General features: G+C 45.2%; 1 protein-coding gene across 1 annotated transcript in view; it reads right to left on the reverse strand.

The window, feature by feature from the left end:
* Window positions 1-20,154: 20,154 nt before the first annotated feature.
* Window positions 20,155-22,354, reverse strand: part of MAP6 (microtubule associated protein 6) — an 82,412-nt gene continuing 80,212 nt past the window's right edge. The window contains exon 3 of the mRNA XM_033949122.1: window positions 20,155-20,676. Coding sequence (XP_033805013.1) covers window positions 20,473-20,676 — 204 coding nt within the window. The 3' untranslated portion in view covers window positions 20,155-20,472. The remainder of the gene's footprint in view (window positions 20,677-22,354) is intronic.

Genomic DNA, 22,354 nt, shown 5'->3' on the forward strand with positions numbered 1-22,354 from the left:
TCTGTGTATCTTTATATGTTAAATTAATAATAACTTAGCTTTCTTTATCTGGACGTTTGAACGAGAAAGCTAAGTTATTATTAATTTAACATATAAAGATACACAGAAGTTAAGAATATAAGAGAAATAGCGAAGATAAGACCAACGAAGAGGCTACCTACGTTGGAACTCTGTATGACAACAGATTTTGTTCTGCACAGATGTAGCCACTGAGGTCTTACCTTAAACCATATAAATGAAATGAAAGAAAATGAATAACATCATGAATGTATAGAAGACTAACTGTGAAATATCGAGATATATCAGAAGATACGTTTCAAAAAAATTATATTTCAAAAAAATTATATTAAAAATTTTATTTTTCTTCTTATGGGCAAATTAATGGGGATCTATATCTTGTGTTGTGAATGAGTCCTAACGAGAACCTCATTAAAATTGGACTATAAGATTAAGATTGCTTATAATACTTATATGATACTTTATAAAACATACAGGCCTGTAAATTAACTCAGGAAATTTGGGGCTGATTCTATAAACGGCGCCTAAATTGGCCAGTGCCTAAAACTTGGCGCTGGCATACATGTCAATCACATAGAACTGCGGCTAGCGGCACCTATGTAAAGACTTAGGCACTTGAAATGTAGGCAAGGGTTTTAAAGGCCTACATTTCGGATGCCTAAGTTTTTGGAGAATTACGCTGAGCAGGGCCTAAGTTACGCTCTGCCCATAGAAACGCCCACTTAGGCATTAGGCACTGCTAAGCACCAAGCAATATAAACCTATCTTTTATGGAATCAGAGAGGTGCCTATCGCCCAATTAATTTTTTTTTAGGAGCTATTGAGCCTATTAAGGGTATTTTGCCAATTAACGCTCCCTTTTAGTCTACCGCGGTAGCAGTTATTAGCGCAGGGAGCTGTGGGAATGCTCCGCATTGCTCCCGACGCTCATAGAGTTCCTATGAGCATCGGGGGCAGCGCAGAGTATTCTGCGTGGCTCTCTGCGCTAAGAACTGCTATCGCGGTTTAGTAAAAGGGGTGGGGGTAAGTTAGGCGCCTAACCTTAGACACCCTTTAGAGAATCTGGCCCTTTGTGTACACTCAAAAAGGGCAACAAAGGCCAGCCCAGAAATTCCATGGGGTAACATTCAATATGTGCATACTTGCATACTTCCAATTTGAACATTATTAAAAAAAATAATTTCTATTCTGCATATTCTACAATTCTATGCAGATTACAAATTATTCAGGAGCTTGAGCATTTTTCCCTAACTGTCCTGGTGGGCTCCCACTCTGTCTAATTTACCTGGAGCAATGGGGATTAAGTGACTTGCCCAGGGTCGCAAGGAACAGTGTGGGATTTGAACCCACAACCTCAGGGAGCCGAGGCTGTAGCTCTAACCACTGCACCATACTCTCCTCCAATGCAGTATCAGAAGTGAATGAAGTGTAGAACAGGGAAGCCATTGTGACATCACTGATGAGGTTGGCTTTTATTGGCGGAATGAGGCTTTATGACATCAGGGAAAGGGATTGGTTCTTGTAGTTTTCCAACCAGTTTACATTCAGGTATTCAAGCATTTTCCCTAACTGTCCCAGGGGCTCCCACTCTATCTAATGTACCTGGGGCAATGGGGATTAAGTGCTTGCCCAGGGTCACAAGGAGTTGTACAGGATTCGAACCCACAACCTCAGGAAGCCAAGGCTTTAGCTCTAACCACTGCACCACACACTCCCACTTGTGCAGGGAAATGAGCGTGCATGCTTTTTATGCATGTGCCAGTTATACAATGCCCCTGGGTGCCCCCCTCCTCCCATGAGTATTCCTCTCTCTCACACATTTTGCTTAGAAAAGGAAATTCATGAGTTAGGTGCCTATCATCCAATTAACTGCAACTGAAGCCAGTTATGGGGTACTAATTGCTCATTATCGGCGCTGATTAAGCTTTTTAAAATAATTAAGTTAGGTGCCTAGATCGCCTAACTTTAGGTATCTTTTATAAGATCTGGACCTTATTACATCACCTGAAGAAAATTTGAAAAATGTACAAATACTGCCGCGTTAGAACGGCTTAGCTCATGGAAAAATCCCATGTTACATTGCACTCACCAGTGGCCTAGCCAAGGAGGTTGATGCCTGGGGCGCTGGCACCCAGCATTGCCACGCCATGTGCCCCTTCCCTGCTGTGTACCTCTTGAAATGTTCACCTGTGTGAGCAGCATCTTCCACCTGTTGCTTGCGCCAGCCTCGGCACCTTTATGACATCACATCCTGGTCCCATGACCAGGAAGTGATGTCAGAAGGGAGCCAAGGTCGGCACGAGCGGCAAATGATAGATGCTGCTTGCACTGGTGAACTTTGAAAGAAGTACGTAGTGGGATGGAGAGGAGGAGAAACGCCGGCACCCCTGCAAAGATGGTGCCATGTGCCAGGGGCAGTCTGCCCACCCCCCCACTTACTAGGCCACTTGGACTAACCCTTACTCTAGCATAACTCAGCAAAAGGGCCCCTAAGTCAACTACAGGAACAAAAGGCTCCAGCCTGATGAGGTTCTCATGCAACCCCTCAGTTGCCTTTTCAGAAATCCCCATTAATTGTACAGTCTCGCAAACAAATCAAACATCGAGAAAGAGCGATTCGTCTTCAGCCTTTTTATTCACAAGTGAAAGGATTCGGAGCAGGCAGAGATCACAAGCACATCACAATCCATTGATTATACACGAAGAGCTTTGTCATTCTCATACGAACAGCTAAAATGGGATAGCACCGAGAGTGGTGTGTGCAACACATTACATTAGACAATGGCTGATATGCAATAAAGACCAGGCCACAAGACTCATTAGATACTCCCTATCTGCTGTCTGAAAAGGCAAACAATGCCTGGTTGTAATCTGAACAATGAAAGGACCATTAAGAAGAGCAAATGAAAGTGCAAATGATAAAAAAAAACCCAAAAATCTTGGCAAGATTTTGCAAGAAAGGAAGGGGGAAGGAAACGACAGATCACGGTTAGAATGAAAAAATGACATTGGTCCCCATCGGTCAGTGTTGCTTCGCTTGAACAACTGAGGAATCTGACATTTGTGCATTTGATGTACCGATACTGGGATACTCTTGTCTGGAGTAACCCTCCCACTCCTCATGGCCAAGGGATATAATAATTCTCAATCAAGCAACCAACTCAACACCCAACGCAGCCATAAATGAAGGTTCCTGCCTCGTTCCAGTGCGATAGTCAAATAACCATGCAGTTAAGGGTTGGCGTGCGGTGCCTAATCTATGTATCTGCTTCCTTCTGCAGCAAATGGGAAATGCTGCAGAAAAGCTCAGTGCGACGTCACACCGGATAAGATTACGCCCAAGGAATAGCTCACATCGGGCTCATAATTTACATCCCCTTCATCTTTGGGTTATCCAGCCCAAATTTTATTAAATTTCTTTTTCAAATTCTGGCCTTGACATCCAAGAACTTATGCCCCTAACTTACAGGCTCTAATCAAAGACCACGTTAAAGCATTTCGCAGAATTTTGCCCTACAGTACAGTATATGTAAAATTTAGGCACAAATCCCATGCCTACATTTCTGTACATAAATTGTAATTAAATCCAATTAAGATCCCAATAATCTGTACCAATTGGCTTGTTCTTCAATTAAATTGCAAGCAAATGCAATTTTTAGTGTCTTTATAGAATTTGGAGTTTTAAGGATAATTCTATAAACTAGGCACTAACATTTTTGCACCCATTGTGTGTGTAAATTACTCTTAGGGGAATTCTACGCTACTGTGCAATGCAGAATTTGCACAGAATTCCCCACCTCCACAGATTGCACAGAATTCTGCCTTTCCCAGGCAGAATTCTATGCAATCTGCTTTTGCAGCACAGATATTCGCTTTCTGGCTGTCTCCCTCCCTCCCAGCATACTTACTGTACCAGCGTGGCAACTGGAAGAACTTGCACATTGCATGCCAACTTGCACATTTGCTATTTTCCACGCGGAAATCAGGTTTTGCAAGCTCTTTCAAAGGTGCACGGTCGGATATGTCTGCACAACGATAGGGCGCGTTTCTGTGCATTCTACACATAGACATTCCTGAGTACAGTTATAACGCATGCGTACGTTTTATAAAATATGCAAATGCGTGCAGAGAATACACCCAGAAAGGCACAGACGTTAGGTTTGTGCAAGAGAATCTGTGGGCCACAGGGGCTGTTCCTGAAAGGCACAGAGGTGCCTGGGCTGCTAAAAAACTAAGGAGCTCATTGAAAACAGCGCAGCAGATTTAAAATGGTCAACAGTAATTAGCTGGAATCTTGATCACAGAAGACTCTACTTGGTTATCCCCGTCATAAAACAGACACAAAATAAACACATTTTTTGGACTTTTCACGTCGCTTTATAAAATCACCTCATCGGTTGGGTAGTAAAGGGGGGGGGGGGCGGTCCGCCCCGGGCGCCATTGGTAGCCCTCCTCCTCTCCACCCTCGCCTCTTCCCACACCTCCCCCTTCCTCACCAGCATGAGCAACTTCAATGTGCTCCTCGCGACCGCGTTGGCTCCCGCTGACGTCACTTCCAGGTACCGCGCATAGGAAGCGACGTCGGAGGGAGAGCTGATGCAGTCGCGAGGAGCGCGCTGAAGGGGTTGCTCGTGGCGTGAACAACTCGAGGTATGGTGGGAATGGGGGTGCACACGGAAGGGAGTTTGGGGAAGGAGCAAGGGGCTGGCGTCACCCCCCCCCCGGGTGCCTCTCACTCTCGCTATGCCACTGCCCCCTGTAGGTGCTAGGAAAGTGCCCAGCGCCATTCTATAATTTAAAGAGGTAAAAATCAGCCTGCAACGGTCAGCGGCTTGTATGTCGCTCCCAGCCACAGACTGACCCAACCCCACATAGCGAGCGCTGAGGCTTATCTGGCTCCTGGCACTGCCCTAGAAGTTAACCAGGCACTGGCCGATATTCAGACCGGTACCTGGTTAATTCAGGACGTAAAGCTAGGCCAGCCTTTTTGCTGTCCTAACTTTACGCGCTTATTTAGCCGTTTAGTGGACTGAATGTTGCTGCTAACCAGCTAAGTGGCGGCTCTACCCCAAATCCATCCCCCAGACCACCCCTAACTGTGCAGCCCATTGTATATAGTGCACACTAAGGGCCTGATTCTTATGGCATCTAGGTTAGGTCAACTAGGCACCCTAATCGCGGATGCCTAAACGTCTAACCTAAATCCGCATGTCACTTAATTTTTTTTTTTAATTGGTTAATTGGCATGGTAACTGACCGTGCCGTTAGAAACCGCTTTAAAATAGATATTTTAATTGCAATTAGAGTTACGCATGGATAGTCACGTAACAGGCTATTTCGGCCTTGTCCACTCCGCTCATGAATTCACTGCTGCATTACTGATGTGGTGGGGGCGGTGCTGGGGGGAGGGGGTGGTGCTTGTTCAAGGGTTCTGCTGCACATGGGATGGGAGGAAGGGAAGCTGGGCAAGGGATGGGAGGGAGGGAGGGATAGAAGGGAGGGTAGGATGGGATGGGAGGGATGGGCAAGGGATGGGAGGGAGGGGAGGATAGAAGCTGGGCAAGGGGAGGAAAGATGCTGCACATATGGGGGAGAGAAAGAAAAGAGGAAGAATTGCGGTGAAGCAGAGGAAGGGAGAGATGATCATGTGCATACCCTGAACATAAGACCTAGTGCCTTTTGGGGGCCTAAAATTAATATAAGACACTGTCTTATTTTCGGGGAAACACGGTTTATCAAATCCATGACCCTTTACCCTCTCCTTCCAATTGGGTGGTTGCCTCGTAATGGACAAAGTAGTATGGTTGCCCAAGTCCGGGCACCCTCCGACGCCTAATGATGCCTGCCTGAAAAGTAGGCGTGGTTAGGAGCAGAGAATAGGCGTGGCAAACTTAGGCACCACAATGCATGCGAGATAAGCGCCAGCAAATTAGGCCCGGTAATTATAGAATGCGGAACTTATACGCACAAGTGCCACATTTATCGGTGCCACTTTACCCCAGCCATAGATTTGGTACCTGAATGTAAAACCTTGTCTAATATACCAGCGCCTACCCGTTACAACACCCAGCAACGCTGCTAGGCCTGCATCTATAAAAGGTGCCGCGCCGTGCAATCAATTGACAACTGCGCCAACTGGCACCTACAAGTTAGGCGCAAAGCAAAGAGTTGCTGTGTCCTAATAGGATTGGCGAACACTATTTCTCATATGAAAGTCCTTTGCTCGTCAAATAATTAACAGTTTTATAACTAACGCTTGCTATTTCATTTGCAAGACGCTTAAGGCGTGCGAGTTTTTATAGGTTGTAAGCGCCGCGCGTTGGTTTTTACTACTTTTCAAGTGCTAAAAAATTTCTTGTCTTTGCCGTTAGCATTTTTATTCACCTACGTATATCTCCGTGAGCCATAACGGATACTATGGGCTCCTTTTACTAAGCTGCGACAGCGGTTTTAGCGCGCGCCGAATTGCCGCGCGTGCTAGACCTTAACGCCAGCATTGAGCTGGCGTTCGTTCTAGCTGCGTAGCGTGGGTTTAGCGCGGGCTAAAACCCTGCATGCGCTAAAAACGCTATCGCAGCTCAGGGCTCCTTTTGCTAAGCGTTTTTAGCGCACGCAGCATGCTAAACCCGCGCTACGCGGCTAGAACGAACGCCGGTTCAATGCTGGCGTTAAGGTCTAGCACGGGCAGAAATTTAGCGTGCGCTATTCTGCGCGTTAAAGCCCTAACGCGGCTTAGTAAAAGGGGCCCTATAGGGCCTATATGTTCTTGGGCTAGTTTTCATTTTAAGTTTATGAATTTGGTTTGTTTATGGGACGCCCCATTTGTATCGTGGCACTATTTATTTCTAGCAGTTGTTTTTATATATCTTGAACACCTTCTATGAACATTCTTATATAAATATATAATATATAAATATGGATTTTATTTATGTTTAATATATTTTTAATGTTTATTTAGATAGATCATCAATTGTGCATTTGGTTATTCCATTTTTCTTGTACTACAAAGTCATTTTGCTATATTTTGCTTACATTGTTTTTTTATTAATTATTTTACAGAACACAACATAACATAAAAACTCACTTGTATACCGCAAATACCATTAAGTTCTATGCGGTTCGCAGAGATTAGCAACACAAATGAATAAACATCCAATGTCTAACTTCCGAAAGATTCTATAAAAAGAGGCGTCTTTAAAGCACGTCGAAATTGTTGGTACGAATTTGAAAGTGTAAATATGCGAGTCAGATCTCTAATCCATGAGGCTATGTTTTGTAGACTCCTGAGGCAGGCCGGTTGCGGCCGAAACATGTACATGTTAAGAGTCATTGAGCTTGACCTACTAATTATTTGATGAATAAAGGACTTTTATAGGATAAATAGTGTTCACCAGTCCTATTAGGACATATTCACTCTTTGCTTTGCGACTTTGAGTTTGTGGATTTGGTTCTCCTGTGTTAATCTCTGAGGCGCTATTAGCCACCATTTATTGAATTGGGCCTTAAATCCGTTTGCGTACCTTAGTAAAAGGACCTCTTACAGTGTATATGCAAAGGGAGCATTCACAGGGAAAGGCTACGAAGGGGTGCTGAACAGTTCTCAGCCCAACCAACTTCTAAATTCTGAGCGTTATGTTGCCATTTAGCTGAAAAGAGTGTTATTTTATTTTGCAAAATGCCAATTTGCATAAATGTAATGCTATGGCTTGACATTGTTGCAGCTCATTGATTGGACCATGTCAACAAAAAGTGTGGAATTTTCAAGGGTGGAACTCTGAGCCTTCAAGAAATTCCTATTCCTGAAGAAGAAAACTCCAAAAGTAATCCATGAATATACGATGCAAACATTGCGTGACAAATTCCCATCATACTCCACAACGAAGAAGTGATGTGCAAACTTTCAGCGCGGAGATTTCGAGATCGAAGATGCGGCAAGATCTGGGAGGCCTGAAATTGCTGACCATGTCCATGACCTGATTATAGCAAATCGATGAATATCAACTAAAACAATTGATATTGACACTACGGATATCCAGGGAACATGTTGGGTGTATAATCCACGCGTAGCTGGGTATGCAGAAGTTGTTAGCCAAGTGGGAGCTCAAATGTTTGAATGCTGATGAGAAATGACGTCAAGTAGACACTTCCAAGTTGATTTTGCAGCATTTTCAGTAAGCTGGTGCCAAGTTTTTGGAATGACTAGTTACTGTTGATGAAAGATGGCTACACCATTATGATCTTGAGACAAAAGAACCGTCCATTCAATGGTGGCAGTCAGGTTCTCCAAGGCCAAGGAAATTGAAGACCCGAAAATCAACAGGAAAGGTCATGGCCATAGTGTTTTGGGATCAGGAAGGCTTTGTAATGGCATCTTCCAAGGGGCCAAACAGTAAATGCAGAATTCTTGCTGTGCCAATTAAAGGAAGCATTGAAAGAAAAAAGGAGAGGGAAGGTGTAGAAAGGAATTCTCTTTTTGCACGACAATGCACCTGCTCACAAGGCTAACAAAACGATGGATGCATAGACCTTCCACCCTACTCACCAGATCTTGCTCCATTTGACCATATTCTGTTTCCAAACCTTAAAAAGAGTTTGAAAGGGCAACAATGTTCAAGCGATTCGGATGGGATTGCAGCAGCAGAGCAGTATTTCGGTGACTAGACATCAGAGTATTTTTTGGAAGGGTTACAGAAACTTCAGACACGATGCGCCAAGTGTGAATATATGGAATAACTTGTAAGTTTTGTGGCTTCACGTCATTCCCTTCTTGGTTGGGCTGAGAGCCTTTCAACACCCGCTTGTACCATGTACAAATGCAATTATAGAATACCTTAACTTTCATGCATAAATGCCACATTTAGCTCTGCCACCTTACCCGATGCCGACAAATGCTGGTATTCTATAAGTACATGCCGGACTACCAGGAGAGAATGGGCACAGAGCCCACATAAAGTGGGCTCCTACATTGTGGCATAGCAGGGGTGAGTGCCCCTCCCCTCCCCTGCATGCACGTGCTCCTTTTTATCTTCAGCGCAAGTTGGTGCTTGCGTCAGCTTTGACGCTATCTCTAATGTCATTTCCTAGGCGTGGGTCCCGGAAGTGATGTCAGAGGGTGCTGAAGCCGACGTGAGCAGCCACATTGTGGCTGCTTGTGCCGAAGATAAAAAGGTACTAGGGGAAGGGAAGGGGTGCCAGAGAGCAGGAGGGGTGCCAGTGCTTTGAGGAAGACCGTGCCTGGGACAAACTGCACCTAACTACACCCAGTTATAGAACTGACCCCCAACACGCAAAAAAGAACCCATGAGGCATCGTAGTGGACTACCATTCTTGCAGGTTGCGGAAAAGGCTCAAGTTTGCTTCATGGTTCCTGCCATCTTATCATTCTGGTGACGTGACAATTTCCCACCAGATGAAAAATGCACTGAGGCGTTTTGGAGGGAATAAAACGGAGGAAACAAAATCCACAAACTCAAATGCACAAAATAAGAAGCGGAATTGTCCTCATGAGACTGGTGAACACAAGCTATTGCGAAAATGTCCTTTTATTCGTCCAGTGGCTCAAATGACTTTATTCATCCAATAACGTAATAACTCAACATGTACAATGAGTTTCGGCCAAACAGGCCTGCTTCAGGAGTCTAGAAAGGCTTCTGGGTAATACCAGATGATGTTTGAATAATATGTAAATACTCAAGTCAGTGCTATGGTATAGGTTCCTATAATAATATATGAATACTCAAGTGCTATGATATAATAATATACGGTAGCATTGACTTGCGTATTCATATATTATTCAAAACATCATCTGGCATTACCCAGAAGACTTTCTAGACTCCTGAAGCAGGCCTGTTTGGTCAAAACATGTACATGTCGAGTTATTACGTTATTGGATGAATAAAGTCATTTGAACCATTGGATGAATAAAAGGACATTTTCGTAATAGCTTGTAACTGAGTCTCATTAGGACAATGCCATTCCTTATTTTGTGTAGCTGAGGAGTTTTGGAACATAGAAATTCCAGAATCTAAATAGCGATGGCCTAATCAAGAATTTGGATCACAGCTGGGCATCATCAGGATTTACACAGGAAGGTTTGATCAGGGAGAATTTGTTACAAGTGAACGTTTCCATCTTCTGGTCCCTGAGAGCTACATAAACAAATGCCCCGCCACCTTATCCATCCTTTTAACTGCATGGCGATTTAAACACGAGGGCTGTTACGAAAAAGCTTTGGAAGGGAGTTGGCTGTTAGAAGCGGTTCATAGTCTTAAGCGCGCGGGACAAAGGAGCGCTGACAAACGAGTGCAAGACTTCATTGCGCCACAGGAAAACCTTCTTTTAAAGGGCTCTGACGGGGGGGGTGTTGGTGGGGAACCCCCCAATTTACTTAATAGTGATCATTGGGGGAGGTTTTGGGGTGTTGTAACCCCACATTATACTGGAAACTTAATTTTTTCCCTATTTTTTAGGGAAAAAGTTAAGTTTTCAGTATGGGGGGGGGTTACAGCCCCCCCCCCAAGATGGCAGCGTGAGGCAGCGCGATCCGTATTAAGTAGAGTGGGGGGGATTCCCCCCCACACACCCCGTCAGAGCCCTTTAAAAGGTTTTCCTGCGGCATGATGAAGTCTTGCGCTCAATTATCGGCGCTGGTTTGTTGGTGCGCCTTTGTCCTTGCACGCTTTTGTCCCATCACCGTTAGAAGCAACCTGTGGAATTTCCACGTGTTCCACCCAGCTCCGATCGTTCGGAATGGAACGAGCAGCCATCAAGCACGCAAGCCAAGCACACAACAGTCAGCAAGCCATGTCGCAATTGCGCAGTTTCACACTGGGGAGGATTACTCAAGCACCAAAGGTACCGCCACATCAATATCCTGAGCGAGTCGTCCTACAGTGTAACAGTCACTGTGATTCTGAATATTGCACTGGTACACCTGCAGTTTTAGGTCCCCGGAGAAAGCATTATATAACATGGTGTCGCTTTAGATCGAAGCCTGACTTTTGAAGATCATTCCAACTCCCAGGCCAAAAAATGTGTTTTCACTTTATGGAAACGTTGTACTATTAAACACTATTTTGACTTTCCTTCTTTTCGATTACTGATCCCATCTTTGATCTTAAATAATCTTGGATTATTGTAATATAATCTATTTGGGATCCTTTAAGAAAACTATTAAGAGACTGAGGGCTCTTTTTACTAAGGTCCGCTAGCGTTTTTACCGTGCGCTGCATTGTGTTAACCCCGTGCTACGTGCCAAGAACTAATGCCAGCAAAAGGAGCCCTGAGAATCGTCCAGAATGCTGCAGTTTGGCTTATTTATAGTCTTAAGAAATCCGATCACATAAGCCTCTATTACAAAAAAACGACATTGGTTGCTTCTAGAGGCAAGGATTGTTTTCAAATTTGCCTGCCTCGGCTTTAAAACTTTAACAGGTTCATCTCCGATTTATCTATTACATAGGATAGTGTACTTCCTTGAATCTAATGGGTTACAGGATCCGAGGCAACATGGCTTTACTAAAGGTAAATTGTGGCAAACAAGCCTGATTGAATTTTTTGATTGGGTGACCAGAGAGCTGGATCGAGGACATATGCTAGATGTAATTTACTTGGATTTCAGCAAAGCCTTTGATACAGTTCCTCATAGGAGGCTGTTGAACAAACTTGAAGGGCTGAAGTTAGGACCCAAAGTGGTGAACTGGGTCAGAAACTGGCTGTCGGACAGACGCCAGAGGGTGGTGGTTAATGGAAGTCGCTCGAAGGAAGGAAAGGTGACTAGTGGAGTCCCTCAGGGTTCGGTGCTGGGGCCAATCCTGTTCAATATGTTTATGAGTGACATTGCTGAAGGGACTTGAACAAACTAGGGAAATGGGCGACAAGATGGCAGATGAAGTTCAACGTTGAGAAATGTAAAGTATTACATGTGGGAAACAGAAACCCGAGGTACAACTATACGATGGGAGGGATGTTATTAAATGAGAGTACCCAAGAAAGGGACTTGGGGGTAATGGTGGACATGACAATGAAGCCGACAGCACAGTGCGCAGTGGCCTCTAAGAAGGCAAACAGAATGCTAGGCATAATCAAGAAGGGTATTACAACCAGAACGAAAGAAATTATCCTGCCATTGTATAGGGCGATGGTGCGTCTGGAGTACTGCATCCAATATTGGTCGCCGTACCTTAAGAAGGACATGGTGTTTCTCGAGAGGGTTCAGAGGAGAGCGACGCGTCTGATAAAGGGGATGGAAAACCTTTCATATGCTGAGAGATTGGAGAAACTGGGTCTCTTTTCCCTGAAGAGGAGACTTAGAGGGAATATGATTGAGACTTACAAGATCATGAAGGGCATAGAGAGAGTAGAGAGGGACAGATTCTTCAAACTTTCGAAAAATAAAAGAACAAGAGGGCATTCGGAAAAGTTGAAAGGGGACCGATTCAAAACGAACGCTAGGAAGTTCTTCTTTACCCAACTTGTGGTGGACACCTGGAATGCGCTTCCAGAGGGCGTAATAGGGCAGAGTACGGTACTGGGGTTCAAGAAAGGATTGGACAATTTCCTGCTGGAAAAGGGGATAGAGGGGTATAGATAGAGGATTACTGCACAGGTCCTGGACCTGTTGGGCCGCTGCGTGAGCGGACTGCTGGGCACAATGGTCCTCAGGTCTGACCCAGCAGAGGCATTGCTTATGTTCTTATGAAAAGTGTGCCTTTTTGCAGATGATACCAAGATTTGTAACAGAGTAGACAATGAAGAGGGAGTGGAAAATATGAGAAAGGATCTGCAAAAGTTAGAGGAATGGTCTAATGCCTGGCACCTAAACTTCAATGCAAAGAAATGCAGCGTAATGCATTTGGGGATTAATAATCAGAAGGAACTGTATATGCTAGGAGAGAAGCTGATATGCACGGACGGGGAGAGGAACCTTGGGGTGATAGTGTCCGAAGATCTAAAGGAGAAAAAACAGTGTGACAAGGCAGTGGCTGCTGCCAGAAGGATTCTGGGCTGTATAAAGAGAGGCGTAGTCAGTAGAAGGAAGAAGGTGTTGATGCCCCTGTACAGGTCATTGGTAAGGCCCCAGTTGGAGTATTGTGTTCAGTTTTGGAGACCGTATCTGGTGAAGGACATAAGAAGACTTGAGGCGGTCCAGAGGAGGGCGACAAAAATGATAGGAGGCTTGTGCCAGAAGACGTATGAGGAGAGACTGGAAGCCCTGAATATGTATACCCTAGAGGAAAGGAGAGACAGGGGAGATATGATTCAGACATTTAAATACTTGAAGGGTATTAACGTAGAACATAATCTTTTCCAGAGAAAGGAAAATGGTAAAACCAGAGGACATAATTTGAGGTTGAGGGGTGGTATATTCAAAGGCAATGTTAGGAAATTCTACTTTACAGAGTGGTGGATGCCTGGAATGTGTTCCTGAGAGAGGTGGTGGAGAGTAAACCTGTGACTGAGTTCAAAAAAGTGTGGGATGAACACAGAGGATCTAGAATCAGAAAATAATATTAAATATTGAACTGCCAGTACTGGGCAGACTTGCACGGTCTGTGTCTGTATATGGCCATTTGGTGAAGGATGGGCTGGGTAGGGCTTCAATGGCTGGGAGGGTGTAGATGGGCTGGAGTAGGTTTTAACGGAGATTTCGGCAGTAGGAACCCAAGCACAGTACTGGGTAGAGCTTTGGATTCTTGCCCAAAAATAGCTTAGAAGACAAATTTTTTAAAAAATTTAAATTGAATCAGGTTGGGCAGACTGGATGGACCATTCGGGTCTTTATCTGCCGTCATCTACTATGTTACTATTTTACATTTCCAGGCATAACCTGCCCACGCAGTGCTCAATTGTTTGCTCTCCCCATCCTTGAAGGGTTGAATTTACAAAAGATTTCTTGATAGAACATTATCTTTCCAGAATGGCAAATGGAATGAGTGTTTAACCAAATTCATTCCAAATGCATTCTCTTATCAAACTTTTAGAAAGTCAATTAAAACTTACCTTTTCGATAAATTTCTCTGACTCCATTTCTATCTTCATGTATCTTTAAACACTCTAAGCTAAATTTGATTCATCTCAATCTGCTGATGTAACTCTAGAAGCTTTTTGTGATATCGTTGTCTGTATACAGTCTCATGTTCTTGTAAACCGCATTGAACTATTTGTGGTATTGCGGTATAAAATAAAGAAGTTATTATTATTACTAATCCTTCAGATCACCATCGTTTTCAGATCTCTTACTCTTAAGAACATATGAATTGCCGCTGCTGGGTCAGACCAGTGGTCCATCGTGTTTAGCAATCCGCTCCCGCGGCGGCCCTTAGGTCAAAGACCAGTATCCTAACTGAGACCAGCCCTACCTGCATACGTTCTGGTTCAGCAGGAACTTGTCCAACTATGTCTTGAATCCCTGGAGAGTGTTTTCTCCTATGACAGAGTCCGGAAGAGCGTTCCAGTTTTCTAACACTCTCTGGGTGAAGAACTTCCTTACGTTTGTACGGAATCGATCCCCTTTTAACTTTAGCGAGTGCCCTCTCGTTCTCTCCACCTCTATTCTCGTGTTAGGAAACTGTTTATATTCTAAGCTTTTCTTTGCCTGTTATCTGTGCACATGCTTTTTTTCATTTCACAAGACCATTTTGCATCACAATTATGGACTTTTACGTCACTTTTTTTTTCCCCAGTTCTACAAAACGTGTGGAAGAATTTTGAGCTACTGTGAAAATGTTTCATGTCCGTGAAACCTGAACATGTCTGCTAGATATATGAAAAGAATAATGGGGGAAAAAAATTAGTATTTAAACAGTGATTGGTCCAACAGTGCAGGTTAGATCATTGGTCGTATCTGTGAACTGGTGTATCAAATGCAGTGACAAAACAGGGGCAGAAAAAAAAAATTAGAAGGGATGTCCACCGTGCATAACTCTCACCTACTGCATGTTTCTGTTTATCTATCCAATATGGTTTCTGGCATCCTATTTTCCTCTTGAAAAATAAAATATAATAACAGTATGAACTGCCAAAACTGAGCCCCAGCAGCAAAGCTAACCCTGCTGATGGCATCGCAGTTACTTTTCTGCAAGGGATGAACTCGTCATGCTCCCAATGAAGTTACATTCTACGAATAAAAATGTGATTTCAGAAACAAAATCAGAAGTGAAAAACAAAAGCATTTAAGGGAAATTATCTAACCTAGGCACTCACATTTATGTGCACACATTTTTAGAACAATGACATATATGCACATCTGTGCAACTACCCACTTAACTTACATGTAGGTGTTTGCAAGGGGGGAATTGTAGGCAGGGGAGGAGCATGGGCGGGACATAGGCGGGGCCAGTGGCATAGTAAGGGGGAGGGGTCTTCCTTGGGGCGCTTGCACCCTTCCTGCTCTCTCCGCCTGCCTTGCACACACGTCCCTTCCCTTCGCACCCCTGTACCTTTTTAGCATCAGCGTGAGCAGCCATGATGTAGCTGCTCCCATCAGCTTTGGTACTCTCTGACGTCACTTCCGGTACCCATGTCTACCGCTCATGCCGAAAATAAAAAGGTACGGGGGAGGGGAGGGAAGAGAAGGGGCTTGCATGCGTGGCAGGTGGGGCAGGGAAGAGGGCAAGAGAGGGGCGCCACTCACCCCTGATACACCACTGGGCGGAGCTCCCAATGTAATTTACAAAATGCTGTAAGCTATGCACATCCCTGCCACATTTAGGCATTTGCATATTCATCAGCTCTATGGCTAGTATAGGGGTGGGCACCTGAAAAAAATCAGCTGAATATTCAAAAATTCCCGTTGGAAAATATGTTATCCTGCTCATGAGATCCTCACAAGGTCAACCAAATAGTTCAAATGCTTAAGTGAAGGAAAAGATCTCAGAACTCCACACCGAGGAACATATATAGTTCTACGGTTATACAGTGTTCCCCTGGTTGTTCGCGGTCGGCGGTTTGTGGTCCCGGTTATTCGCGGTATGTTCGGACCTTGAACCGCTGAGGAGAGGGCAGTCGGAGCACCGCAAGTGCAGGAAACGCAGCTCCTGATTGGATAAGGCCCGACTTCGTGCAGGAAGAGGCAGTCGGAGTGTACCGCGAGCGATTTCCTGCACTCGCAGTGCTCCGACTACTCTCCTGCTGCCCTATCCCGCTGCCCTCTTCAGGCTCCCCCATGAAAAACCGTATTCATGGTTTTTCGAGATTCGCGGGGGTTCCTGGAACGGAACCCCCATGAATCTCGGGGGAGCACTGTATAGTGATTGTAGGTATCTTTCATTGAAGGTTTTTGATCAATGAAAGATACCTACCACCACTATATAACCAAAGGAGAACTATATATGTTCCTTGGTGTGGGGTTCTGAGATATTTTCTTTCACTTAGGCATTTAAACTATATGGTTGACCTTGTGTGGATCTCGCCTCCAAAAAACAGCACAATTGGCACCAAGATTGGATGTGGAAAAACACACTTTATTGAAGGACCCAACATGAGCCGTGTTTCGGCAGTACGCCAGCATCAAGGGTTGGTCAGTTCAATAATTCAACATGATTCAGAGTTCTATTCAACCCAAATTCTTGAGAAGGTGCTGTCAGTGGTATTTGCATTCCCTCTATGCGTACGTGGAATTTGCACAATCATAAGGGTTGAGCTGAATGTTTGAATCGGGCAAAACGATAGATTTATTGTGATTTAGCTACCGCCTTTATGAAGAGATCCACCCAAGATGGTTTATAGCAGGTCAACAATTTTGTTAACAACAAAACATTAGTAAAATGACCAAATATAAATACAATAAACGGACTAAACTTGGAAACAGCAAATTGAAACCTAATTACAGAACTTCCATGAAACAATATAAAAAAATACACACTTAACAGCACTGTGGAATGACCACGTGACAAAAATACAGTTCGATAAATGTCAATACAATAAAAATAGCATTATAATAAACAGCATGATAGAACATTCAAATAACATAGATATAATATGATGTTGGCATGATACCAGTTATCGACTTTACAGAACCCTGACACAGGCGCACGGCCGAAACGTGGCCCATGTCGTTCTTTTCAATAAAGTGTATTTTTCCATCGTCCGTCTTGGGGCCAACTGCTCTGTGCTTTGTCCAATGCACTTTTGAGCCCCTCTCTCCTGTTTCGTAAGCGCGGGCACCTACACGTTAGCCATGATGATACTAGCTGGGTTAGGCCAGTATTCTGTAATGGAACCTATAGAACAAGTTCCTACCATTCGGCCTTAGGGTCCCCACAGTCAATGGAAGCGCCTTTCTAAAGAATTACACCCTTAGGCCCGGATTCCCTATAGGGCGCCGATATCGGCAGCTGTCAATCACGTGGCAGCACCCTGTGGAGAATTGCAGCTCTGCGAAAGATAGGCGCCGGAAATGTAAACCAGGGTTTTCCGGGCCTACATTTACGGTGCCTACCATTGTCACGAATCACGCCTACGTCGGCACTTTAGGCTGCCCAATGTCACTTCTGGTGTTAGCCACGGTCATAGTGGCATTTGGCAGCCTAAAGCACCTACTTATGTATGATTCCAGCGTGTATCATATAGGCTCCGGTAGGCGCTTTAACGGTGCCATTTTTTTTGTCATTTTAAACGGCATTTGTTATTTAACTTAGGTGCTGTTACTAGAATTTCCCCCTTAGCGACAAAAAACGGTAAAACAACGCTCTGTTAATTCATACCTCTCTCTTTTCCTGTGCCCCCCCCCACTATAACTAGGGTTATCAGATGTTCAGATTTCTCTCCCCGACATGTCCTCGTTTTGAGGACACGTCTGGAGGTCTGGACTAGAGAGTTGCGCGGGGACAGAAATCCCACCCATTCCCGCCCGTCCCCGCCAGGATCCTCTCCGTCCCCACCTGTCCCTGTCAGGATCCTCTCCGTCCCCACCAGGATCCTCTCCGTCCCCACCCGGATCCTCTCCGTCCCCACCCGTCCCCACCAGGATCCTCTCCGTCCCCACCCGTCCCCACCAGGATCCTCTCCGTCCCCACCAGGATCCTCTCCGTCCCCACCCATCCCCGCAAGGAATTACCTCCATCCCCGCCCATCCCCATAAAAAGCAGCAATTACTTCTGACAGGATCATCAATTCCACAGTTTTTTGTGTTTGCGCTGCCGTTTTCCTTGTGGAATCTCTTTGGTGGAACCCTTTTTTTGTTTTCTGTTCAGGTAATTCACTTATAAACCCCCTCTTTTACTAAGGCTGACGTGTCCATTATATTATATGGACGAACCCTGCTTCCAAAGCCTTCCATCCCCGTGGGAGTCCCGTGGGACCCCCGCGGGATTCCCGTGATCCCCGTTCCAGTGCAGACCTCTACGGCTTTTCATAACCTGGCACTTTGTCCGGGTTTTGAAAATAAATCTCATCGGGAGGGGGAATCTGTACGTGCATGGATGCAACGCGGCGACCTCACGCACCTGTGCGCATGCCTGCGACATCATCGCATTGCATCTGTGCATCTACAACGTAGCTTTGTTAAATATATTATTCTCACTTTCATGATTTTTGCTGGCGGTTTATTTTATATTCTACCAGGAAGAACTGACCCCCCTACCTCATACCAGAGGAACCCAAATAGCAGAAGGGAATTTAATCCGTCTTATTGGCTGGGAAAAGGTTGAAGGTCCATCATTCATAACAAGCGGAAAAGGGGCGGGATCTCGCCAAGACAAACAGATGACAGACATACTCTACTACCTACCCCATGACACACTGGGAATTGCACAAGTTTCACAGTCAGTGTACAGAAGTGCGAGGACAATTCTGGAGAAATGTGAATTTTTCAGCTCAAACCCCTTCGAAGCATTCTTACCGTGTTTCCCTGAAAATAAGACCTACCCCGAAAATAAGCCCTAGCAGGATTTTCGGAGTAGGTCTTAATATAAGCCCTATCTCCCACAAAAGCCCTAGTCCTGGGATTTGCCAGCAGTTTCCCTTCCCTCTCTCCCATCCCTTGTGCAGCAGGACCCTTGAGAGATCCCCCTCCCCCGAGCACCCGCCACGCAGCCGAATCCCCATCCTTCCCTCCCTCCCATCGGAACCTGGCCGCGAGCCCTACTTACCTCCCTAAGCAGCGCCGGGCCGGCAATACTCTAACGGGTTGCTTCGGCTTTGTCCGCCCATGAATTCACTCTGCCATGTTGCTGCTGATGACGTCATCAGTAACACGGCAGAGTTCACGGGCAGACAAGGCCGAAGCAGCCTGTCTCTGAGTGCTGCCGACCCGACGCTGCTTAGGGAGCTAGGTAGGGCTCGCGGCCAGGTTCCGATGGGAGGGAAGGAAAAATGGGTATTTGGCTGCGTGGCGGGTGGAGGGGGAGGGAGTGCTCGCTCAAGGGTCCTGCTGCACAAGGGATGGGAGGGAGGGGAGGAAAAATGCTGCACATGTGGGGGAGAGAAAGGAAAGAGGAAGAATTGTGGTGAAGGAGAGGAAGGGAGAGATGATCATGTATGTACCCCGAAAATAAGACCTAGTGCCTTTTTTGGGCCTAAAATTAATATGACACTGTCTTATTTTCGGAGAAACACGGTAGACCTTGCCATTTCGTCTCGTGAGGTATAAAAGCACGAACCTAAATTTGAACAGGCATAATTTAGGCACGGTTATTCTATTTCTAGAACCTATGTCTAGTTTCAGACACACTTTCTCCAACTATGTAGAAAAGACAGATACTCGGGGTAAGATTATAAAAACGGTAGAGCCGGAAGAGCACAAAGACATGGTGAAGAGAGAGCGTAATTCTCATACACAGCACTGCATAGAAAGCACACCGATCTCCAGCATGTCTAGGGTTGGAATTTCTCTTCCTGTTGGTATAAGACACGACTCGTAGATTTTCACCCCACGAGGTGCATTACAAGCCACTTTTGATATCTTAAGATCTCATTGGCATAGCGAGGGTGAGAGGCGCCCCACCCCCATCCGTTCCTTCCCCGCCCCCTCCTGCTGTGTGCGCGTGTCCCTTCCCCCCGCACCTCTTTAATGCTCCCGACATGAGTAGCAACCTCAACCTGCTGCTCGGGCCAGCGTCGGCTCTTCCTCCGACGTCACTTCCTGGGCGCGGGACCAGGAAGTGATGTCAGAGGAAGAGCCGACGCTTGGGGTTGCTGCTGGTGCCAGGGATGTTACAAAGGTATGGTGGGGCGGGGAAGGGGCGAGAAAGGAGGACGGGTTGCCGATGCCCTCACCAAGATGGCGCCCAGGCGGACCGCCTCCCCCCTTGTTATGCCACTATCTCATTCATCCTCACATTCTGTAGGAATGCAGTGAAGAGCTTGTGTGTTCCCTGATCTGAGACGCGAGGATTCTTTCCCAGATCCAAATGCGGTGAGACCAAGAGCAGATTAGAAGTCTCCGATTCATTTTGTGGCCCTCACCTCCCCCCAAATAAAATGACAAAACTAAAAGGACGGCACGGCGGGCCGTTATTCTTTTGCCTCGGTCAGCTTATTGTTCATCTCTTTGCCTTTCTCCTGGTCCTCTGGTTTTGTCTCTCCGCCGCCAAGTTCCGGGTTCTTTTTCTTCGCCGCTCGGCCGGGCGCGCTCTGCTTGTCTTTGGCCTTTCTCACTGGCTTATGGCTTGTCGATGTCTTTTTGGGTTTGGAAGGCTGAACAGGAGGCTTCTCCACCTGGGCAGACACACAGACGGCACAGAAACACAGAGAGCAGATAAGGAAAGACAGAAGGAAGATTTGGGAGGGGGTTGGGGGTGGGGAGAGAAACGTTAGTTTGCGTACTGAATTGTTAAACATTTATCCCTTAATTCTAGAATCTTGTGTGTTCATTTTCACGCTTTGCATACAAAAGAGTGCACATGGCTTATAAAATAATGCCAGCTAGAGGCATACGAGGGGGGTGCTAAAATGTTCTCACCCCAGCCAACCAACTTCCTAAATTCTGAGAGTTATTTTGCCACTGTAGCTGGTCATCTTATTTTATCAAGTGCCAATTTGTAGAAACAAAATTCTATGTTTTGACTATTTCAGATCATTGACTGAATGAAACCCACGCCATTCTCTTCTTGGTTGGGCTGAGAACTTTTTGACACCCCCCTGGTAGCGTGAAGAGTTTCAGTCTCTGGTAACCAGAGCTGGTAACATAGTAACATAGTAGATGACGGCAGATAAAGACCCGAGTGGTCCATCCAGTCTGCCCAACATGATTCAATTTAAATTTTTTAATTTTTTCCTCTTGAACTCCGTCACCGTTTTCCTCTCCACCACCTCTCTCGGGAGCGCATTCCAGGCATCCACTACCCTCTCCGTAAAGTAGAATTTCCTAACATTGCCCCTGAATCTACCACCCCTCAACCTCAAATTATGTACTCTGGTTTTACCATTTTCCTTTCTCTGGAAAAGATTTTGTTCTACGTTAATACCCTTCAAGTATTTGAACGTCTGAATCATATCTCCCCTGTCTCTCCTTTCCTCTAGGGTATACATATTCAGGGCTTCCAGTCTATCCTACTGTGATGTCATAATGCCTCATTCCACCAATAAGAGCCAACCTCATCAGTGATGTCACAATGGCTTGACTATCCTATGTATGGCTCACTTGTATTGCATACAAGGGGATGCTGAAAAGTTCTCAGCCCAACCAATCAAATTCCAATATTCTGAGTGTTATTTTGCCAATGTAGCTGAAAGGAGTGTTATCTTATTTCATTCAGGCCAATTTGCAGAAATGACATTCCATGTTTTAAATTGTTTCAGATCATTGATTGAACCATACCCATGTCATTCTTTTCCTGCTTGGGCTGTGAACTTTTCAGCACCCCCTCGTAACTTATTTGCTAAACTGGGGGTCAAATTCAATGCGATTTAATTGGTCGGAAAAGGCTCCTGGCCAGTTAAATTAGCTGTTCAAGCCTAACCATTAATTTTCAATGGCATTTAACCGGTTAGTGCAGCTGAAAAATAACCAATTGGCACCAAACTGAAACCACATAAATAGGACCACTTAAAAGTCAGTTCTATCTTCTCGTATGTGGCGCCCCCATAGCCGAGTGTCACACTTGACAGTCTATGTATTAGCTGGCTCCAGAAATTCAATGCCGGTGACTGGACGCAGCCTGACACTGAATTTGCAGGTTTAACGCTGGAGGCGGTCAGCAAAACACTGAATATCGGGCCTGAATTGACATGAACAATCGATTAGCTAAAAATGGAACTAATGGCACTTATTTTTCATTTTGTGTGCAACCAAGGAACAAAAATGGATATTCAGACTCAAATCACTAGCTCCAGGGGGGCTAAATGAGGAAACAGAATGGTTATCCATTCTTTGATTTTTGTACAATTCTCTTGT

The sequence above is a fragment of the Geotrypetes seraphini genome, chromosome 6, assembly GCF_902459505.1.
Source record: "Geotrypetes seraphini chromosome 6, aGeoSer1.1, whole genome shotgun sequence".
Taxonomy (NCBI): Eukaryota; Metazoa; Chordata; class Amphibia; order Gymnophiona; family Dermophiidae; genus Geotrypetes; species Geotrypetes seraphini.